The sequence below is a fragment of the Pipistrellus kuhlii genome, unplaced genomic scaffold (assembly GCF_014108245.1).
Source record: "Pipistrellus kuhlii isolate mPipKuh1 unplaced genomic scaffold, mPipKuh1.p scaffold_m20_p_37, whole genome shotgun sequence".
Classification (NCBI taxonomy): domain Eukaryota; kingdom Metazoa; phylum Chordata; class Mammalia; order Chiroptera; family Vespertilionidae; genus Pipistrellus; species Pipistrellus kuhlii.
In genome coordinates this window covers 4,497,894-4,521,583 of record NW_023425537.1, presented here as the reverse complement: position 1 = coordinate 4,521,583, position 23,690 = coordinate 4,497,894, and the positions used below count along the sequence as shown (strand labels likewise).

Sequence of the window (23,690 nt, the reverse complement as noted above, 5' to 3'; positions counted from 1 at the left end):
TTCACAGACCAGGTAACACATAAGTTGATATTACACAGAAGGGATTTCATCATGATATGCTTATGTTATTCCAAAATTTAAATCACCACTTTGCCTGGACTCTTTGTAGCTATTAACAAGCATATCTCTGTGCTATTTATTCCCAACTGAAACTTGACCAATAAAGTTCTCTTTTATTATATTATTGTTATATCAAGCAAGAACTATAAGACTTAACTACTTGGCAGGAATATAAACATTTTTATAGCAGGTGTGTCTCTAATAGTAACAAAATCCTCATTTCTCATTGTAGAAGTCTTTTAGGCTTTGGGACTTATACTTCCTCAGACTATTATATGCCATGATTTCTTTTACACTATACTATTTATTTACCAGCTTCTCTGGTTATTTTTATGTTTTCCTTGCCCTTTCCGTTTCCAACTGCTCTTTGCCTTCCCATTTTAATCTCTCTTCTGTTTACTCACTGCCACATTCCCACACACATTTCTTCTCTGCTTTGTTTTTTTCAGCCTCCCCCACTGGCAGGACTGTCATGAATTATGGAGTAAGAAACGGCGACGGCAGCGACAGAGTGGTGTTGCGGTAGAAGAGCCACCTCCAGCCAAAGCCTCTCGAAAAGAAACTACCTCAGGGACAAGTGCTGAGCCTGTGAAGAACAACAGCCCAGCACTACCACAGCCTGCTGCTGTCAAGGTGGAGCCTGCGGCTGGGGATTCAATAGGTTAGTGCTGGGATAGAGACTGTGCTGCTTTTATGCACATTTTGGCAGGTTTTAAAAATGTTTGTGTGTTAATTTTTAGCCACTGAAGCATTAATAAAGAGGGTGGTGTTCTGATTATAGGGAAAAGGAGATAAACCAAGTTTTGTACCTTTGGTTTAGAAAGCCTATAATGGATGTATTTTCTATTCTTGGAGTAAGGAATACTGTATCTCAATTAGATGTGTGGTATAAAGTAGGTGAGCCAAATGTAATTTAAGGTTAGTTCACCCAGGGTCTCTAAAACATAATTTGAAGCCCTGTATATGTTAGGTTTGATAATACCTTAGAAGCCAATGATGTTAAATTACAATTGCTAAATGTAGTTAGTTCTGAAGACTTATCTGATTTAAATATATACAAAATTGTATAATAATGAACTATTAAAACAAAGTAGTTCTTCTGTGGGAACAACAGTTTTTCTGAACAACAGATATTCTTCCCCTGGCTCACTTTCCCTTCCCTGTCCACCTACAACAGTAATTTTCAATGCTGGTTACACATTAGAATCATCCAGGAAACTTTAAAAATAAAACACCCCAGAATAATTGCCATATTTCTAGGGATAAAAAAAGATTAAGTGAAATAACTTTTAGTTACAATACAGAGATATTTGAGTTCATAAATTTTTATTTATTTTTAGAACTTTAAAAAAAGATGTTTTTATTGATTTTAGAGAGATGGAAGGGAGAGATAGAAACATTGATAGGCTGCCTCCTGCACATTTTCTACTGGGGATTGAGTCTGCAGCTTGGGCATGTGCTGGGAATCAAATTAGTGACTTCTTGGTGCATGGAACGCTCAGCCAACTGAGCCACACCAGCCAGGCTAGTCCATGCATTTTTAAGCAGTAATATAAAGAATTAACTAATTGTGGCCCTGGTTGGGTAGCTCAGTTGATTGGAGTATCATCATCACAATGTTGTGGGTTCCATTCCTAGTTGGGGCACATGCAACCAATGTGTGCATAGGTGGGTGGAGTAGCAGATCCATGTTCCCCTCTCTCTCTCTCTCTCTCCTCTCCCCTCCCCCCCGCCATTTCCCTCTCCCCCTCCTCTCCCTACTATTCCCTCTCTAAAATCAATAAATTAAAAAGAAAACAATAACAAATTGTGTCCTAATGATTTGAGGCATGAAAAATGAGACATTTAAAATGAAATTTCATTCACTGGATATTATAAGTTGCTCTTGCCAATTGAAGAATGCAGAAGTCTTTGCCCTGCCTCATCCTTTTATATTGGCTTCACTCTCTCCTCACAGGTCTCGGTGACATCACACAACAATTGAATCAAAGTGAGTTGGCAGTATTATTGAATCTGCTGCAGAGCCAAACCGACCTGAGCATCCCTCAAATGGTACAGCTGCTTAACATCCACTCCAACCCTGAGATACAGCAGCAGCTCGAGGCCCTGAACCAATCTATCAGTGCCCTAACAGAAGCCACTTCCCAGCAGCAGGACTCAGAGCCCGTGGCCCCAGAGGAATCTGTGAAGGAGGCACCCCCAGCTTCAGTGGTCCAGCCTTCAGCAGAACAGAAAACACCTGAAGCTTCGAGCACACCAGCTGACATGCAGAATATGTTGGCAGTTCTCTTGAGTCAGCTGATGAAAACCCAGGAGCCAGCAGGCAACCTGGAGGAAAACAACAGTGACAAGAACAGTGGGCTACAGGGGCCCCGAAGAACTCCCACAATGCCACAGGAGGAGGCAGCAGGTAAACAGACCGGTCATGAATCTCATTGAGCTCAGGTGCTGTTGATCCTCTTAAAAATCTCTTTAACATTTTCTTTTTCACATCAATGGCATCGGTTTCAGTTTTTCTGTAACCTAGTCTACAGGAGAACATACCAACAAGTGATGTATTTCTTGTCCGGCTTCTTTTATTTAAATATCAAAGCTTTTCAAAGCACCTTTTCACATACTGATTGTTTTTCCATTTCTTAGGAGGTAGGTAAGTAAAACCCCTGTGTTCTAACCCACAGAAACCACAACCATAGCTAGTGACATGTTTGAACTACTGTGTATATGGTGGCCAACTTACTCTTGAAAATCTGCCTTCCAAACAAACCATCAGATTGTGTAAATAGTCAGTGGTACTCTAGTGTAGTGGATACTGGATACCTGAGTCTTGCCTGAAGATACATTCAAGAAAACCCCTAATAAAACATCATTGTTAATCTCATGAAGAATAATTTGGGGATATTTCTAAATAATTAACACCATACATTTATTTTTCAAAAATTAATTGCATATAAAAGTGATTCCTTTAAAATATGTGATCCTGAAAAAGACAATTAAATGGATTTTAGCTTAGGAAATGAGCATTATATATATAAAGGAAAAATATATTATAAAAGGAAATATGTTCATTATACCTTGATTTCACATGACCACAGCATGCAATTTATTAGAAGGAAAAGAAGTTTTTCTGATCAATTCTGATTGTCTGTTTGCAAAATTGCTATTTATCTAAAAGTGTTTTCAACTCTGGAAATTTTTGCTGTCCATGAAGACCCCATGAATTGGGGAATGAGAAGAGGTACAAGAGTTGAAGAGATTCACTAACCTTCAACTTCAGGGTCCTGCATATGGGACGGTGCAGAAAGTATATGCCTTATTTCCACTGGTATAGAGTCAAATATAGAAGTTAATTTTCATATGTAAAGCTTTTTAAAACTGAAAGATAATTTAAATAAAATTAACCCTTATATTTTACAGATAGGGAAACTGCAATCCAGCAAATTTAAATTAGCCTGCTTATTTAAAAAAAGGAAAAAAAAAGAAAGCCTGTTGATGGTCCCACTACTGGAACCATATTATTGGCAGAGCCAGAATTTAGAACTTGTGTAACTTTTAAAGTGTTTCTTAATTCACTTTGCTATTCTGTCATCTGATTTCATTTAATTCCAGGACCTGGAATAACACAGAAAACTAATCTAGAATTAAAGGAGGTCTCTTTGTATCATCTCTCATACCCCTGCAAAAAAAAAAAATCAGCTATAATCAAAATACCTGAAAGAAGTGGTTCAAATTAAATAAATAGCATAGTGACTGAGATTCACTCAATAATTGAGCGAATAAGCTATCAGCTAAATGATGAAATTGAACCAAAATTAAGGCCTGGCCTATGGTAAAAAAAAATTGTTGGATTTACTTTTCAGAGGAGAATAAAAATGCCACTCCTAATTATTACAGTCACCCTGGATTAACCAGCTGGTGTCTCCTGTGTCTCTCCTGTTTCTCCCCTGCTACCTCTTTCTGCCATTTTACTGGTCATTAGCACTTCCACCAGAGGGCAGACTAAATAAGCCGTAGAAGGTGAAAATCTATCACTTTGGCTACTGTTTAGCTTCTCTATGCTTGTTGGGAAAGGGTTATGGTTGAAAACTGATGAGTCAAATAAAGTTTTAAAGTTACTTGTACCTTTCATTAACACCTACTTCCATTAGTACAGATTGTTAAAAGATTAGCAATGTTGTTAACACTAAATCTTACAACAGTATGATATTTTAAATGTGATCTTTATTTTTAATTCCTTTAAGAAGTTTTATTAGCCCTGTCTGGGTAGCTCAGTTCATTGGAGTGTCATCCTGTACACTAAAAGGTTCTGGGTTCGATTCCCAGTCAGGGCATGCGCCTAGGTTACAGGTTCAGATGGAGGTAACCAATCTATATTTCTCTCCCCATTCTCTCTCTCTCTCCCTCCCTCGCTCGCTCTCTCTCTCTCTCTTCCCCCCCTCCTTCCCCCCTTTCTCTCTCTCAAGTCAATGAAAGCATGTCTTCAGGTGAAGATTAAAAACAAAGTTTTTTATTAACCTTACTTTAATAGTGTTTTACAATCTGTCTGCTTTTGCTACTTTGAAATAGTTTTCATCCTCATACATGTAAAAAATTTGAGCTCAAAATATGACTTTATAATACTGAAACAACTTGGCTAATTAGATAAAAGACAAACTTTAAATGTGAATAGTATGTAGTATATCTGGAAAAGTTTAAGTTTAGTTTTGTTCACTTTCGCAGTTGGGTATTTTTAAAGTCATTTTCTCTCAGCATTAAAAAAAACCACACACAAAAGACCCACCACCAACAGCCTGGTGTCCGTTTCATATATTGTCCAAAAAATACTTTAATAACTAGCCAGTTCTGTGATGTTTTTATGTAGTGAGATGTGTAGCATTGGCAACAAAAATCTCTGAAATCTATAGATGTCTGTATGTAGTTCAGTTAGCTCTCCTTTTTTAGGATATCTACTTTTCAGGTTGTGAATTTTCATAGCTAATTTTTAAAAAAATATATTTTACTGATTTTTTACAGAGAGGAAGGGAGAGAGAGAGAGAGCCAGAAACATCGATGAGAGAGAATCATCCACCAGCTGCCTCCTGCACACCCTCTATTGTGGATGTGCCTGCAACCAATGTACATGCCCTTGACCGGAATCGAACCTGGGACCTTTCAGTCCGCAGGCCGACGCTCTATCCACTGAGCTAAACCGATTTCGGCCATAGCTAAATTTTTTTACCTTAAATTCATTTTTCCTATCACCTAGTCAACCAGCCAGTCTGTCAACAAGTTACTTGAGCAGGTACTGTACATAGGGTGACCAGCTTATCTCAGTGCAATCCTGATTTTAAAAGTGAAAGTTGGCAATTTGGGAACCCTCTCAGACCTGAGCAAATTGGAACTGTTGGTCACCCTTATTTGTATGTTACATATAGCATCTGATCTCATCCTTTCACTGCATAACTTCACAATTTTGTAGTGTTTTCATCTGCATGTTCATACTTACTTTTTATCTTTGCAAAATATAATTGTGGTAAATATGCTACCAAAATATCTAATTATAACTAAAAACTACTTTTTCTTTGTCTGAGGAATGACTTTATATTACTACCTCAAATAATAAGAATTTATTATATAGATATTTCAAAATATAGGGAACGGAAAATCAATCATTTTAGAAGATACTCCAAAGCATTAAGCCTTTTTTTTCAGCAGGGTAATTTCCGACTCTCTAAATGTACTGTTTTGACTGTACTTGGTTTTTTATGTCCTCAAACTCATGCCATTTTATATCTCTAACCTGCTGTCTTGGCAGAATTTCATTTTCAGACAGTGATTGGCATACTTGGGCAAACTTAGCCAGCAGTGGGGGGGAAAGTCTGGAGGGTGGTTTAGAAAGACAAATATCTTTTGAAAGACAAAGTATAATATTAGTTTAATACATTTCGGAATACTCTCTTTTCACTGTCTCCAAGATAAACAGATGTTTATCAACAGCCCATTCTGCATGACATTGCTATAGTAATTTTTCTTATAGCATGGGAATAATGCAGGAGATTGGGAAACAAAAAAGAAAATTATTATAGATTACTTTAGTCTTTATAATTACTATAACATAGGAAGCTGAATGATAGTATGGTGGTTAATATTCCATTCTTCAGAATGTGGTTATAGGGAGAGGGACTGAAGTTTGGAGAATCAAGTGTATATTTATACATGATGATAATGAAAGGTTTTTTTTTTTACTTTATTTCATCTCTCCTGTGTGTTTTTTAAGTTCTATTTCAGGTGTTAACCTTATTATTAAGCATTCTGTAAAATGTGTTAGCTAAGTCTATGCAAGGTCTCCATTGTACAGCAAGATTATGTCCTAGAAATGTGACTACAGCATGTATATTGTTCCCTCTCACCTTCCTTCTTTCTACTTTATTTTCATTAATGTTTTGATTCAACAGCAAAAAGGGGCAGGAAGGCTGCCAACAGCCTACATTATTAGAACATTTCCTTAAGGAAGGAAATGGAGAAAATCTCAGACAAAAATTAGAACAATATTTGAAACATACGATCTTTTTACAACAGCTGTTAGATCCAGAATGCAATTGTTTTTCTTTTAATCACTTGATTTTATTTATAAATTGAAATTTCCTGATCCCAAGATTTTATTCTTTATATATATTTCGTTACTTGTATTGATATGTTTATGTTGGGTAGTGTTTGTGTGTGCGAGTGTGTGTATGTATGTTTGTGTTATAATCACATGTGATTTTTAAGATGGTGTTAAAAGAAGTAACCCTTCCACAGCATGTCCTCCTCACATTCTTCCACCAGAGAAGAGGCCCCCTGAGCCCCCCGGACCTCCACCGCCGCCACCTCCACCCCCTCTGGTCGAAGGCGATCTTTCCAGCGTCCCCCAGGAGTTGAACCCAGCCGTGACAGCCGCCTTGCTGCAACTTTTATCCCAGCCTGAAGCAGAGCCTCCTGGCCACCTGCCACATGAGCACCAGGCCTTGAGACCAATGGAATACTCTACCCGACCCCATCCCGACAGGACTTACGGAAACACTGATGGGCCTGAAACAGGGTTCAGTGCCACTGACACTGATGAACGCAGTTCTGGTCCAGCCTTGACAGAATCCTTGGCCCAGACCCTGGTGAAGAACAGGACCTTCTCGGGCTCTGTGAGCCACCTTGGGGAGTCCAGCAGTTACCAGGGTACAGGGTCAGTGCAGTTTCCAGGGGACCAGGACCTCCGTTTTGCCAGGGTCCCCTTAGCATTACACTCAGTGGTCGGGCAACCATTCCTGAAGGCTGAGGGAAGCAGCAACTCTGTGGCACATGCAGAGACCAAATTGCAAAACTTTGGGGAGCTGGGGCCAGGAACCAGTGGAGCCAGCAGCTCAGGAGCAGGCCTTAACTGGGTGGGCCCAGCTCAGTCTTCTGCTTATGGAAAACTCTATCGGGGACCTACAAGAGTCCCGCCAAGAGGGGGAAGAGGGAGAGGAGTTCCTTACTAACCCAGAGACTTCAGTGTCCTGAAAGATTCCTTCCCTGTCCATCCTCCATCCAGTCCTCTGAACCTTTAATGAAATCATTTACCAGAGCGAGGTAATCATCTGCATTTGGCTATTTTAAAGCTATTCATTGTATTCCTTGCTCACTTGCTACTAAGCACGAGACCTATAAAATAATGATGTTGGCAGCATTTACCCCTGGATGGGTTGGTTATAGTCAGGACATTTACTTCAGCTCTACCTGGTAAATATAAATGGAGAATTTGGAGAGGGTCATTAAATGGAAAAGTAAATGCTTTATGAGTTCATTGCCCGCACTTCTTGAGCAGAAGAAAAAGAGAACAGTTTCAGTTTTTGAAATGGCCCAGGAGAGGCTCTTTAGGTTTTTAAAGTTAGGATTATTTTTTTATGTTTTGTTCTTTTGAATTTAGTTTTTTTGTTTTGTTTTTTAAAGAAAGAATAGTGTTCACAAAATTTGAGCTGCTCTTAGGCTTTTGCTGTAAGGGGCAAAGAGTGACTGGCTGATTTAAATAAACGTTTCCTTCCTCTCTACCACCTCACATTTTTGCTTTCAAGTAAACTCTTTTTTTCCCCATTGAGCATCTTTAACATTCCTTTTTTCCAAATAAATTATTCACCCTTAAAGTTTGCTTTGGCAAAAGACATGACTGTTCTTCCTGCATTTGAAGCAGGTTGTAGAAAGTGGAATTCTTGGGCAATAGGTAGACTTTATCCCATCTTTTCCCTTTTTTACCCCATCTTCATAGAGTTTTTCTTTGTCTCTTTTTGAGGCATTTGTTTGGAAAAAAATTAATCGTTGAGATGCCCAAGAACCTGGGATAATTCTTTATCTTTTTTGAAATAAAGGAAAGGAAATTCAAACACTTTTTTTGTTCTCTGTAACTCTTGAATTCTAAAATGTTTTTCGTTGTTTTTTTTAAAACCATGTTCTAATGGTGCAGTTGATTTATAAATGCATACAGCCTAGGTCATTGCTGCTGAGTTGGGACTAGAGATGATGCCTTCAGTCCTAGATGACTAGTAAGAGCAGTTAGCATACTGTTTACACATATATTTTTATGTAAAAAAAAAAAACCCAAAAACTAAACCTTTGAAACAGAGCATTTTAATATTGTCAAAGAGAAAAGAAACACCCTGAAATACATGGAAATGTAACTTAGTTTAGGGTAGATATTTTTCTGAAGATAATGATATTTCAATACCTGAAACCTTTAAAAAAAATACTTTTGAAAGAGCAGAACATAAGAAAGAACAGTATTGACATACACATCTCCGCATGCATATCCTTCCAATTCTTTTAGGGATTTTCCTCTGGAGAGATTGGGTTTTGGAAAAAGTGATTAAATTATGATTTCATGGCAAGTATTTTTCCTTCTTATAAAAAGGAAACGGGAAAGGGAAAAGCTTTCAGGGTGGGATAACTTGGGAGGCTTCTCATTCTGGCTTTTGTTTCTATGGGAGGACCAGCATATGTGTTTAAGAACATACACATTTATATAAATTATCTGCACAGACTTAGACATTTGTGAAAAGTAGGTTAGCTCCTTTTTTACAAAGAAAAGTCAAATGTGCTTCAGCATCTTGAAGAATAGTTTTCAGAACTCAAGTGAAGTTTCATGTTTCAATGCCAAGTTCTTATATTAAAATATTAAAGACTACTTGTAAGAGAAAGATGCACTAATAAAAAACTTTAGCGAAATGAAAGAAGATCCCTCTTCAGATACTTACATGAAGATTATTTTTCCCTGTCACTGAAATAGGTAGATTCCTGGTGTGTGTATTTCTTTATTCTTTGGGTTGGTCTGGCTTTGCCCTCAGGGCCAAACATTGATTAGAAAGAACCTACCAGCCATTTTGGCATTGATGGCCTTTTATACCAATATGTCCAATTAGATTTGCTAGGTTCACTGACATGGTATTGGTATGTTGCGTTAAAGTTCATCGAAACTTTTTTTTAAAGATTTTTTTATTGATGTTGAGGGAGAGGGAGAGGGAGAAAGAGAAACATCAATTGGCTGCCTCTTTCACGACTCCCAACTGGGGATTGAGCCAACAACCTAGGCATGTGCCCTGACTGGGAATCAAGCTGGCAACCTTTTGGTGCACGGTACAATGCCCGGCCAACTGAGCCACACAGGCCATGGAATCTGAACCTTTTGTCTGTTGACTCCTTAGACCTTTGTATTTTAGAATATTTGAATTTGAGGCATTGATCCCACTTTCCCAGTTTTGATTAAAGAACTAATAAGTATATATTCAGTGAAAAAAAATTGGTTTTCCATCAAATATGAATAAAATTTTCTATACATTTTTATTACATTTTTATTATCAGCAATCATCAACAATACTTTTTTCTTCCCCTTCTCACCCCTTATTTTTAATTATGCCAAATATACTAAGTGATATGCTTATGTCTCCATCATTCTCTGCTACTATGGAAGGGGGTGAATGTGTGTGTATGTGTATGTATGATCCCATCTCAATCCCAGACCCCCATTTTGGAAGTCTAACCTTTAAAATGGGGGGAAATTTTTTTGGTAATTTTGACTCTTTCTAAAAGCAGAGGAAAAAAGGAACTCACTTAAGTATCCTGGAATCTGTGTGAAGGAAGAAAAGGTATTTGTTAATTTTTCAGCTGTGTTATCTATAAACATAATGGAAGTAAAGATTTGGCAGAATTTCAACTTGACTATTAGAAAACTACAAATTTAAATAATTCCCAAAAGTGGTGTTAAGTAATGTACCATGGGAGGTATTAAGTCCATTAAATACATTATTTTGAACAGGTGAGAAATCTGATTCTGTTCATGAATGAAGCAGAACTGGTTTGATCATAGTTATTTTTGTGGTTTTGAAAACAAAATTAGTTGATCCAGTTTTTTTAGTTTTTTCAACTTTCTATAGGAATGGTAAGGATTTGAAAATGACATCAGATCTATATGTTTAAAAGCAGGGCGGTTAGCACAGATTTGTAAGTAGGACTTCTGTTAGCTTATGCCATAGACATCATCCAACCACGTGTGTGTGTGTGTGTGTGTGTGTGTGTGTGTGTGTGTACCCTGTTTCCCCGAAAATAAGACAGTGTCTTATATTAATCCCCCCCCCCCCCCCAAAGATGTGCTAGATCTTTTTTCAGGGGATGTCTTATTTTTCCATGTGCTAGGTCTTATTTTTGGAGGATGTCTTATTTTTGGGGAAACACGGGTATATATGTATATATGCATATGTATATATATGTGTGTGTGTGTGTGTATATATATATGATGTGCATATATAGTTACAGTACTAAAATGGTTACTAGCAGGTTTTGAGAGAGAATGCTACATCAGAAAAGTGTCAGTTGCCACCTCATTCTCCCTGGTTTAGGTTCCTGACACTGTATTCCTTTCTCCGTTTTTGCCCCCCATCAGGTGTACCTTGTCTGTGTACAGATATTTTGTAATATATTAAAATTTTTCTTTGAGTTTATAAAAATGGAAAGTGGAGATTGGAAAATTAAATATTTCCTGTTACTGTATCACTTGCTCCATTGCATTTACTTCTTAATCTGTCCCTACTGAGCAAACCCAATTAAGTATGAAAGGCATTTCCCCCCTCCACTTTATCTTAGGGGTTCTTTGTCTCAGAATCACTGCAGATTCATAAACTACCAAAATAAAGGTCCTCGTGTTTAAAGAGGTGTTTCAAAACACAAGGCTAGGAACAAGAAAATTTTAAAAGTTGCGGAAAACTGTAAGATGTCATTTTTTTTTTTTAAAGTAGAAAACCGTTAACAAATAATAGTAGTCTTAGGCCATCAAAAAAGTTGAGCTTCATGTACCCTGACTCCTCCTGAAGGGAGAGGTAAGTGGGTTTGAGCTCAACTGTCATCCAGGGAAGTTGGCAAGGTGTTTAGATTGAAGAATAGTCTTTTAAACCTGGATCACCACCACCCCTGACCTATGCTACCATGAGTAAGGCCAGCGTGGGAATTAGTCTTCTAGCACTGTTGAGATTTCCGGATACATTGCCAATCCAGAAAATTATTTGTAAGGCTAAAATTACGTTGTCTCCAAAATCTTTACTATCTCCACCTGAGGAGATAATTGCTCTCCCTTTTCTTTCATGGTTTAGGACACAGAACTGGTTTTTCCCTTGTAATATGTGTTGCATTCCTGCAGTTGTGGTACAAGTAGGCAGAGAGCAGGTAAAACCCATCGAGAGACAGGAAGGAAGAGGGAGATAGGTATCAGGAAATTATGAATGGGGTTGGCAATTATACAAAATTAAGGGGTACACCTGAACAAGAAAATTAGGAGGAAATTGGATTAAAAACTGGTGGTTTTTAATCCAATGAGGGTTGCCAGCTTGCTTTTGAATCCCCAAACTCTTAAGTATGTACCTTTACCTGTGGGCTGTCACATGTTTATCCAGAAGGAGAATGGAGAGCTCAAGGTTATTCCAATTCCTGTAACCCTGTGTTCCTGGTTACGCTCCAGAGAAAAAGAATTATTTTTTTAGTCTTATCTGTTTCAGATTCATGAGTAGGAGTGTGAATTTCAACTTAGAATATACTCTAATAGAGTATATTTTTCCACTCATAGCAATGGCTACTCTTTCCATTTTGGGCCTAAAAGCTTAAGTCCTAACTGGACTTTTTTTCTTATCACATCCAATGCTAACTAAAAGCCATACAGTGCAGTACCTAAATTTGTTTGGCACTTTTTCCCAGACAGGCATCCTTAATTGTACGGTAAGGTTAATGCCTTAAAGAAGTTAATATTTTTGGTGCTGAACTGGGATTTCCATTGTTATTTAAGGTTGCCCCACAGCTTGACTGTTTGGGGGTATTGAGTTACTTCTCTATTCACAACTTAGTCACCTGAAGGGCTAGGTGGAGTGGAAGTAGAGAGTTCCTCAAGTAAATGTTTAACCATTCCAAGGTAGAGATGGGGTTGCTAAGTCTGGTTGTCCTGAGGGACAAGGTGAACATTCCTGGACATTTGGATTAATTTTACTGACCAGGTGTAGCATTTCTCAGCCTTGGGAACACTTTCACGTCAGTTTACTCCAAGGGTTGAGACTTTGGGGGAAGTAAGACAACTGTAGGAATTACTAGTGATACTCGACTACTACTCACCATATGCAGCTGTCTCCATCTCCTGTCCACCTACTTCTGATTTACTGTTTTTCTCTTTTCCCTACTCACTACCCAATTCACATGTGTTAAGCCTTACCAGAGGTATTGATTGCTTAACTTGTCAGAGTATTTAGAGTGATGGCCACTTCACAGTTTTGAAGGGTAAGGAGAGGCAACTTAGAAGACAAATGTCTTTTCCAGATCTTCAACTTTTGGAGAACACAAAATAACCATGCTTTTTTTTTTTTTGCTTTTTTTTTTTTTTTTCCTTTTTTTTCCTCTTCTAATTGTTAGGAGCTGTGAAAGGAGCTTTTAATTTTATGTTGTGTGGGGTACGAGATATTTTTTTTTACTAGTCTAGGAAAGAGGGAATCTCAGCCTTCACTTATTCTCTTCCCTCATATCCTGAGACTTGCTTTTACTGATGACATTTTTATGCTCAGTTGCAGATGGTGTCTGTGGGAAGTAAGGTTTGGTGAGAAGAGAGCCCTGCTATCCGTGAGAAAGCAGATGAGGGCTGCCTTGATGCCCGGATGATAATCACTATGGTGGCAAAATGCTTTTGGTCACAGCCCTAACAGGGTGTTCGCTGCGGCGGTTACACATTGCCTCATTATATCTCTTTCAAAAATTAGTAGTCCAAGGTTGAGAGAAAGAGGCTGATGAGAAGTTAGTTTTGAATTCCTTAGATGATTAGTTAGTGAAGTTTTCAGCTGTAGCATACTTCCCTAGAATAAGAGGGTATAGCCGTGAAGTAAATTAACATAGACATAGGTTCCCTAGGACCTAGAAGTAGATGGAATTTTGGACGTTTTGTTCTGCCATGGCTGTAAACTGGAGATAATGTTGATAGTCAAAGGAATAAAGGCCATTGTATCTAAACCAAACCATCCCTGAGGAGGAAGCATAGAGAGACCTTAATTAAAAGGCTACCACATAGCAGTCATAGTTAAGTGAAGAAGGAAGCCTGGATCTTGGAGGAGGTCCCCCCCCTCCCCTTACTTTAAGGCAGCGGTCCCCAACCTTTCGGACCTCACAGACCACCAGTGGCCCACAGACCACTGGTTGGCGACCACTGCTTTAAGGAGCCTATCAGATGGGCTGTCTCAAGAGGATCCTTCTTCCTGTGCCCCAGAACTACAACACTGTCTACCGAGGGTACCCTTGGTGAAGATCAGCTTGTAGGCAGACAACCACCCCAAGGTTAATGCAATTTTGAATGCTTTGGTCCTAGGGAAAAGAGCCTGAATTCAAAGACAGCTTAGGAGCCTGAACCCTTTTATAAATTCAGGAACTTCTGGTTTTGACCTTGCAATTTCTGTTTAGGGACCAAAGGTTTCATATAAAGAGAAACAATATGAGGAGGTGGAAAGAAGGAGAGCACTAGAGCAATCTCCTGGCTGAGCTGAAGAAAGACTTAGGGTATAATTGCTTATAAAGAAAAATGGAGGAGGGAGGAGAAAAATAGGGCTATAGATGGGAGAAAAAATTATGGTTGGGCTAGTGAAAGTTTGGGGAGAATGCCTTAAAGGTTAGGAGTTTCAGGAAGGCCTCATTAAAGCATCACTGAGCAGCAGTAGTTTTACCTTTATGGGTGGAGGTAGGGCCTGGGAGATGGTACGAAGACATTTTCACTAGGAAAGCTAGATTATATTAAGCAAATAACTTACATAGGGACATTTTGCTTAGCGCTGCTATCTACGTAGTTCAAGAATTTCTATTCAGGAATAAGGAGGGAATGATATGGATGCATCACATTAAAAAGTTGTATTTTTGGAGTTTTAAAACTGCAAGTGTTTTTTGTTTGTATTTTTAGGTCAACCTGGAGACTAGTATTATTCCTCTCTCCTTCATTTTAAGTCCAAGTGAAGGCAGTACATAGATCAGCAAACTAATCAGAATGTTAGAGCTATAGAACATTAGTTTGTTTACTGCCATCTTTAGCAGGGGGTGGGGATGTGGGGGGAGTGTGTACAGGCTCAGAAAGAAGAAACCTAAGGTGTTGGAAGAAAGAAAGGAAGGCCAATAGGAACTAACATTGTCAGGAAACTGCTGTGTGTCAGGTACTGTGCTAAGAGTTTTGCTTTTATTACATTGATTTTTAAGCACCTGAAGCTAAGGAATGGAAAGATCAAAAGGCAAGTTAATCTTATTAACCTGAACATATGTAGGCGGTACACAGGAATGGCAAATCATTTTTTCCTATCTAACCCCACAAGGTTAAACTAGAGGAAGTGAAGAATCAGGTTTGAGAGAGAGGTTAATTTAAGGAAGTATTCACTAAATGATTGAAAGACTCTTGAATAACTTCTCTGTTCCTAGAGACCATCCAAAAAAATCTAATGGTCGGAGTAGGCTAGAGGCAGGGCTGGAAGATTACTATTGGCTCTTGGGTTGATTTGCATTCTAATAAATTAGGTCATGACCTGAGAAAATAGGATTAATCTTAGAAATAGGAACAAAATGGAGCTTCTCGTCCTAAGTAAGGGGACTTCAAAGAAAATAGTGTTAGGTATTGAGAATCAAGGAGATAAGCAAATTCTTCTGTTGGCTAAGCTTTTTTATTTGTTTTGCAATACACTTTGAAGTCATGAAACAATTTGTAACTCTGGAAAGACTGAGTGCCAAGTTTAATATCGGTAGGGGAAGATGACAGCTGAAAATTGATGTTGAGAATAAGATTTTATTCCTTGTAGTTGTTTGATATATATCCCAAGAGTTATACCAGGGGCGCTGTTTCAGTGGGGAACAGTAATTCATTAGCTGAGTCGTGTCCGGAGTATCGGGCAACTTCTGGGGGGAATTAGGGGAGGGCCCCATCTTTAGGAACTTTTGGGTCTAGAGTGAGATAAGTCTCAAACCTGGGAATGGTATTTTTTAAGTCAGGTTATAAAATAAGTTAGTAACAGGGGAGCCAAAGTAAAGGAATAATCAGAAAAAATTTGAGTTAACCAGAAAAGACTTTTTGAAGGTAATGAAGATAGGGAATATGCAACAGAAGAAAGTGATTAGAGAGGGGACATTTATGGAAGGTTTATGTGTGTTTTGTGCAGAGGGCTGTGAATGGACTAGTCGGGAGTGTTACTGGGAAGGAATATTAGGGATGAAGTCAGAGGAGCAATCTTGTTGGCCAAATGAAGAATTTAAATTTGATTTGGTAAGCACTAACAGCAGAGCATGGTAAGATGAATATAATGTTGAAGACATTTGCAGCTGTATTGGGTGAAGGAAGCAGGGAAGCTTGTCTAGGATGTCATTTTTCTGGTCAGATGTGAAGCCCTGAGGGCCTGCACTAGAGTTAAGACTGAAATGAGAAGAAAGAAAGTGAGTGCATAGGAATTAGCAAGGCTTGGTCATTTGGATGTGAAGGGAGGGATGTGAGGGGAGGGATAAAAGCCTGAAGATGATGATCCCAGGACATATTTATGCTGTTGATGGTGATGAGAGCTTGGAAAGTGGTAGCTGCTTTTTTATTAAGAAGTAGGAAATGTTTCTTAACCACTTGATGGGATATGTCTATGTTCAGTATTGTAGAGTCTGGGAGGGGCTTCCCTCCCGCCCCCTGGAAAATAGTTATGCATGTGATGTGTGCCTAGGGGGTCACCCTCACTCTACCCTTTTCAGATTGGAAATCAGGTAAAACAGAGTTGCTGGGATGTGTCATAGACTTGAAGAGTGTTATCTACTCCAAATCTGGGAAAGGAAATACAGTTGTTTTTTCCAGTTTCTTTCCCTTTCATGCTTTGAAAATGGGATATGACTAGCCTATGGCAGCATGTGCCTGTGGATGCACAATTCTCTGGCTTGATTCTTGGAAGGCCTTTTTCTGTCCCTCCCTGGGGGTCATTTGTATCTCTGGTTCCTGCTCCCAGAGTCATAAAGTGGGAGCCCCCATTTATTAATTGGGTTGGGACTGGGGAGGGGGTCGGCGGGGGACTCTTTAGTGCGGCAGGCAGGGGTCTTCCCGAATGAGCCCATTAGCCAGCCCCAATGGCAGCTGAAATGGGGCTGCAGCCAAGTCCTCTTCGTTTCAAAAACCCTCCATCGCCTGCAGCAGATCAGAACAAGGCCTGCGGGAGCCCTTAGCTTCTGATTGCAGCTGTGAGGAAGGACAAAACAATTTATAGGAAGCCAAGTAGCTCCTGTCTCACTCTCTTCCTTTCTGACTTTGGGGAGGGGGAAGAGTGGGTTGTGGTGTTTCCTTCCACCATAGCTTCTTACCAGGCATATGTGTTCTAGAGTAGGAGAAGACAGAGTGAGTGTGTGTGCGTGCTTTGATTGGACATTTATGGTGATGCTCTGAATCTGTTTACACATGTCCACACACGTTGTATTAGATAAGCAGCCACTACTTATAGGGGCTCTCTAGGGCAAAGCCAAATGTGTGCTCAGACTCTTAAACAGTTTGGGGTGTGTGTTGTGAGGGAGCATGCTTATTATACTCTTTCCTGCACATTACCTGCCTTGCCTCCTATCTGCTTTATCAATATTCATGGTTAGAGTTAGATCACCATCTTAATATTCTTTGTCATAGAAGGAATTTGACACTTAAAAGAAGGCTTCCTAACTCACTTGTTTGTCCCTTAGTTCAGCTAGCATGAGGAAGACAGGAATCTGCAGGGGAGCTTCTTACTGCATTGGGCTAGAAGAGAAGGTTCTCAGGGCAGGAATGTCTCACTTCCTGATGGAAAGACACCAGTGTTTTCTCCCTTATAGAATTATAAATGGCCAGAGCTAGAAAGAGACCCTAGAGATCGCCTAACTCAACCTCTCAGTTTACAGAGCAGGGAACCAAGTTCTTAGAGAGGGAAGTGCCTTGCCCACAGTTTCCCAGTGAGGTAGCTAGTGGCATCGGGCCAAGGTTGGAATCCAAGAAGCCAAAATGCTAACCAGAATTTTAGTCTGAGTATAGAGCCCCCGACTTTCAGATCACTGATTCCTGAGAGCCATGAGCTTCCTTAGGACAGGAAGGTAGGGCTGTGAGGTTTTGAGGGGGGAGGGACAGATTGAGGGGGAAAAGGTAAATATGAAAATATTGGTAGAAAAAAACTTGAGAAAAGTCTTTATATATTTTTACCTCAAAGACTAACTTTTCAAAGACCTCTATATTATACAAGTGTAATTTTTATTTAGAGTCAAGGGTTCCGATTCCTTGGAAAGCAAGTGACAGTCATGGGTAAAAATCCTAATGCTGTCAGAGTTACCCCAAAGTTCAAGGAACACTTTGCTACCATCTCTGGGGGTGTGATAGTCAGAAGACCCTCAGAGGCAATGTGAGGAATTTACCCTACATCTCAATTCAGGCTTCTTTGTATTTATTATACAATACAGCTGTACTAAAAAGCGAAATCAGAAGGACGAGAGAAACAAAACACATCTCACCTGCTGGAAAACTAAGGGAAGTCACTGAATGAGAGGAGGAGGGATTATAGAACTCCACGTAAAACGGGATATTCTCTGAGATTAAAGGGAAATTGGGGGTGGGGAACTCTACTCCCCTGCACCCCCCCTTTTTTTGGGGGGGGGTAGTTCTGAGTTGTTGGTTCTCTCCTTCGATGGGGCAGAAAGAAGGTGGAGTGGTGCTCCACAGTGACCTAAGCCCTAAATAGTGTACCCAGTGGGCTGGCGGGCTCAGCAGGTTCTAAAGCCATCTTACTCTGGTGCTCAGATCCCTTCCCCTCTTTGGACCTCCCCCAGATGTATCTACAAGTAGCTTCCGATACTTATGCATATGTGCCTGGGAGCCGCTGGTGATCAGAGAGGGAATGCTGAAGAGTCCCTAAGCTGGAAGCAGAATCTTGGAGGGAGAAAGGCACCACTCAGGTGCCTAGAGATAGAGTTATGGGTTCAGGTCAGAGGGGCAGCGGGTCTGCAAAATGAACATTGTCTGCTGATGACAAAGAAATAGATCCTAGCACAAAGCCTTCATGTTTTCTCCATCTCACCCTAACTGACAGCATAGGAGGAATAGGGAGTTGGTCTCCATGCATATTTATCTTTATCTAGGGCAGCAGTTTCCAACCGGTGTGCTGCAAACATGCAATGCCTGACTGTTTAATCAGGGACACTGACCTCTTTGCTCTTAGATTGTAAAATTAAAAAAAAAAAAAAAAAAGACAACAGCCAACACAACAATAGCCATTTGATGTGAATGAATCAACATTATATCGCTTTTTTGGGTCAGATTGGCAAAGGATGTATTTTTTTGGTATGCTAAAGAATTTTAGTAATTAGTTTATGTGTGCCAGGAGATGAAAAGGCTTAAAAATCGCTGACCAGAGAATGAATGAATGATGGACCTACGTGCTCAAATTCCATCATGTCTGCTGTCCTGCAAACATCTTTTCTGTCTCATTGGACCTTTTCTTTTTTGCCTCCGGGCCCTTCTTGAAGAAGCTGTTTTGGACAAAAGGAGCCTTGAGTTCAAGCTGATGATCTGATCTAAAACTAAATGGCCTCCTCCAGTCACCTTCTTGCATTAACTTTGCTTTCACCTTGAACCTTTATTGCCCTTTATAATTCTGAGTTTCACAGCTTCTATTTCTATTGAATCCTTAACTTAAATATAGGAACCATGGTTTTTGTTTTATCAGACTGGGCACTGGTTCCCTGGAGGTAGGACTCTTAGGACAGTTAAAACTCTGGGAACATACTTAAGGTTCATGAATCCTTCTGGGCTTCCTGTTTAGGTTGAAGGGAATTAGGATAATGGTGACTGTCACCATCACTGTTAACCTCCTAAAGCCAAGCTCCTGGTAAAAGACCAGAGACCTTCTTTGGTGTCTAGTCCCTTGTCTCATGTCTAATATAACCTGTCATTTTCTTTTGCAGGTGGCAGTAGCAGCAGGAGGGATGGCCCCTGAGGAATTTGGCGAAGCCCATCAGTCACGTGATATCCGAAGCCCTGGCAAATTCAATGTCTTTCACAGACTCAAGCCAGGTAGGGATCTAAGGTCAATCAGAGGCCACAGGCCTGTTTTTGTAAGGGTCTAACACACACACACACACACACACACACACACACATTTTCTTACTGGCAAAGATTTCCGGAGCTTTTTGTTTGACCCTATTACGGTATCCTACCTCTGATTAACAATTTCTCCCTCCTGGATAGAGTAGGTAACCCCCTTTATTAGCATCAGCAGTCATTTCATTCCCATTCTTTCCTCAAGGCCAGCTGTGCTAATGGATATTCCTCTATGGTGGGATGCTGATGTCAGTTACTCTCAGCCTCTCCTCTGTAACACCTGCTCCACTCACCCACCACCTCATGTGCACACATAGCCCTGCTTTCTTTTTCCCAATAAGCTATTTTCTCTCCCTTTATTCCAAGTCAGGATAGGGCAGTGCTGTCCATTCTTACTGCATCTCATCAGCTTCTCCACCTCCTTCCAGGTTAGATGGGAGATCACCTATCCAAACACTGTGCTAGACACTAGGAGGCTGCTTCTCTCCATCCTCAATGCCCAGAACTGGGCAGGTCACCAGCCTCCAGTCCTCACCTCCACCTTCCTGCTGCCAGGTAGGTGTGCTCCTCTCCCTGCCCCCCAACCCCAAACAGGGTTATGTTTCTCCCATATTTCTCTCTATTGTCCAATATCTTTAATGAGAGGAAGCCCTTAGTGACTTAATTCTTTGCCTAATCTTCAGTGAGAACTTCCTGTTAAGTCTCCTTCCCCTTTCTGTAGTTCAGAACCATTTTTCCCATTTAGTGGGTGTGGGAACAAGTGACCAGTAAACAGACAGTATTTGACACTGGAAAGGAAAAGTCCACTTGGGATTAGAAGTCTGAAGCTCCAGATGTGCATTCTGCCCAGTGGCCTGGCATTCTTAGAAGGTATCTGGATCTTTGAAGGAAAGTGTTTTACCTGGTGTCCATTCCAGAGGGCAAGGATCTCAGCCTCTGAGGAGTCTGTACTCATCCTCACACCTCCCCAGGGAGTGGAGAATGGATTGCTGTAAGGCAGAACCCACCACTAGGTGATACTTTGTCTTGAGCTCAGGTGGCAGCTCTTGTCTGGCACCTGTAGAATTGACAGGTGCCAGAGCCTCTCCTGCCATTGGAGGTAATATCAGTTTACCCTTTTGACCTTAGGCCTCCTCTCTCAGCGGTGCCTCTTTCACACTTGCAATCCAGGCAACACAGGCAGCAGGCTTCATTAAACAAGTGCCAGTTCTGGGTAAGGTGCGCCCTCCCCTTGAGTTGGAGTTAGGATGGGGTGGATGGAGGAATAGGCATGCTCCTGGGTAAAAGACCAGAGACCCTCTGGTTAGAAAGCAGGAAATGCTCCCCGGAAGTGGTCAAGCAGTAAATATGCATGAGGTACCTTGATGGCACAGAGAACACTAACATTTATAACACTGCCCACCAATCTGTCTATCTGGCTGATGCCCCAAAGCTGTTGGGCCACTTGGGCAGCTGCAGTCTTGGTTTCTGCCACACGAGGGTGCTGCTGACCAATTAAATCTCCTGCCCCTTAGCAGATAGGACTTGGGCAACAGTGGGTACCCTTTCTCCAACACAGAGGTCAGAAAGGCCCCAAGAGGGCCTGAGAATGGGACCTAAGAAACCAAAAGAATTCTAAGTACCACTTGTTCTTCCTTAAAGATGGCCTGAGACCTTGGACACTGTCCTAGTGACCTGATTCTCAGTACATTCCCAGCTGAACTTGGGAAGCCCCCCTAGCTATAGGCGCTGAACAACTTGTATAGGTGCTTCTCTCCCTCAGAGTGTAGCATCCTCTAGCCATCCACTCCACTGTCTCCCTGCTTCTAAGACAGTCACTTTTTAGCTCGGAGGGTGGGGCTACCTGTGCTTTTCAGAGAAAAAAATTTTTTTTTACAATTGTTTTAAGAGAAGTAGCTTTGTTAGTGAGAGAGCGTTGGTGAGAGGACCTAGAAGACAGACAGTGGGAAAGTTCAGCCTTCTGTTCCCCCAGCACAAACCTCAAGATGGTCTGATAGTCATTTGCAGCCTGAGTGGGTGGAGGATACCCCAGGACACCCCAGGGCTCTGGGCCAGAAAAGGTGTCAGAAAGCAGTATGGGGAAGGAGGCTGCTTTGGCCCATGAGCCTCATACTGACCTCACACCATGTAATGGCTCTGCTAGGGATTCAAGGGGCCATGGAGCCCTTATGGGGAGGAGGCTCCACACAATTGCGCCTCAGTCTCTATGAGCCCTTCCAGGCTGAACAGGCTAAGGGAGATGACAGAGGTTCTGCTCCTCCCTCCTACCCCCATGCCCGAGGGCCCCTCCCCAGGAGGACAGCTTGATTAAACAGTCGGTGCTGCTGGAATTACTGCACAGCTGGCGCTCCCCCCAGCACCCCGAGCAGAGCAGCAGCGCAGATTAAAATCTCCAATTAGCGTTAAAGTGAAGTGAGGAGGTACTGAGGCTGCCAAGGAGGCCAGGCGGGGGCCCTGAGTCGGCAAACCACCCCCATTCCTGCCTGGATTCTGAGTGCCACCCCAGTCATCCCTTCTTTCCTAGCTCCTCTCTCAACAGCTCTTGGTGCCCGTTAGCTTTGCATTGCCTGGAGCCAGAGGACTTTACCAGGAAGGGAGGGGGGTGTGTAGTGGAGGGGAGGGGGTATGGGGGTACATGCTGACAAAATGCTGAGGACATAATAAGTGTGGAAGAGAATGAGAGTTATCACTGCTCCTCGAGGGAGATACCCTACTCACAGCCTGCCAGGTAGCCGGGTCAAGGTGCCTTCCCAATACTGCTGTTCCTTTCTGCCTAGAGAAAGGGCAAACACAAGTCTTTTCAGACCCTCTTACCTTATAAAGTCCCAACACAGTTATTCATCCTTGTATATTTTATCCTATCTGACCCATTTGCTCCCACCCAGATTATGGCTCCTTCCTCCCTCCCTCCATTCTTCTCTCAGTTTTCCTGTGGGCAGGAGTAGGCACCGCCTGGCTTGGGAACATTGCCATGCCCTGCCACCTGGGTCCCAGTCGCCTCTTCTTTTCTTTGCAATGTCGGAAAGAGCAGTGATATGCCAAGAATGGAGGCCTCAGACTCTCCCAACCCCTGAACATCACACCCCCACCTAAGGGCCTTCTATCATTTACACTTCTGCCCTTCACTCACTCAGCCCAGAAGGAGGGCAGCACAGCTAGCCATGCCCTTTGACTTCCCTCTGCCCCTTTAAGGGAAATGGAAGTGGGTACCCAGCTGATTGAACCTACTCACACCTCCAGAAATTAGACATCAGGGCACAGTGCCACCCTCCCAGGCTGGCACATGCTACCCTGGCAGAGGTTCAAATAGTACCCCCCCACTGCCATACCCCCACTCCTATGTCTTCCTCTTCTCTCTCCCTCGTTCTTCTCTCTCTCTCTCTTTTTTTCTCAGCTCAAAACACAGCTGAGCCTTAGGGGGTGGGGGGGCCAAGCTGGGGCAAGAGGGATGGAGAGCTCCAATAGCACGTTTTCACCTGCCATTTAATTGGATGTATTTTTAATTAATGGGACCTCAGGGACCAACATGAGACAATCTGATCTCTGAATAGGGACAGGGGAGGGATCGGGTAAGGGAGGAGGATTGGGCCACTGGGTGCGGTTACCAGGAACCCAGGCCCATCAATCACTGGCCACTTTGCGTTCTGGCATGGAGAATAGTGAGGTGGAGGAAGAGGGGAGGCACTGAGGAGCGCCAGGATTTACCCCCAACTGCCGGGAGCTTCAAAAAGGATGGAACTGTACCGGTTGACTCAGGCCTGGGGCCCAAAATTGCAGCCAGAATATTAGGTAAGGCTGTTTTCTTGCTCCCGGAATTTTGTCCAGTTGGGCTTGTCCCAGTGAGTGCTATAACATGAAGTGAAAGGAAGGTGGGGACAGAACTTGAAGAGAGGACAAGAGTTAGGGGCCATAGAGCCAGAGACTGTGGTGAGAGAGAGGATAAGGGCAGGGTTCAGAGATATTTCTGTACGTTTAGACATGAAATAAGTGCCATGGAGATTACATGCAAAACAGCATGCAAATGAGGTCTGTGCCT

At 41.6% G+C, this 23,690-nt stretch overlaps 1 protein-coding gene across 15 annotated transcripts in view; it reads left to right on the top strand.

The window, feature by feature from the left end:
* CDK12 (cyclin dependent kinase 12) overlaps positions 1-23,690 on the top strand; it is a 79,815-nt gene that overhangs the window by 36,859 nt on the left and 19,266 nt on the right. For 4 of the 15 annotated variants that reach the window (XM_036407913.2, XM_036407916.2, XM_036407910.2 and 1 more), the window contains exons 12-16: positions 510-721; positions 2,018-2,470; positions 6,808-7,641; positions 19,519-19,627; positions 20,083-20,209. In XM_036407913.2, the coding sequence (XP_036263806.1) occupies positions 510-721; positions 2,018-2,470; positions 6,808-7,550 (1,408 nt within the window). In that variant the 3' untranslated portion in view covers positions 7,551-7,641; positions 19,519-19,627; positions 20,083-20,209. Of the gene's footprint in view, positions 1-509; positions 722-2,017; positions 2,471-6,807; positions 10,091-19,518; positions 19,628-20,082; positions 20,210-23,690 lie in introns of those variants that run through there. The other 11 variants (XM_045570815.1, XM_036407923.2, XM_036407918.2 and 8 more) reach the window with 8 other exon arrangements.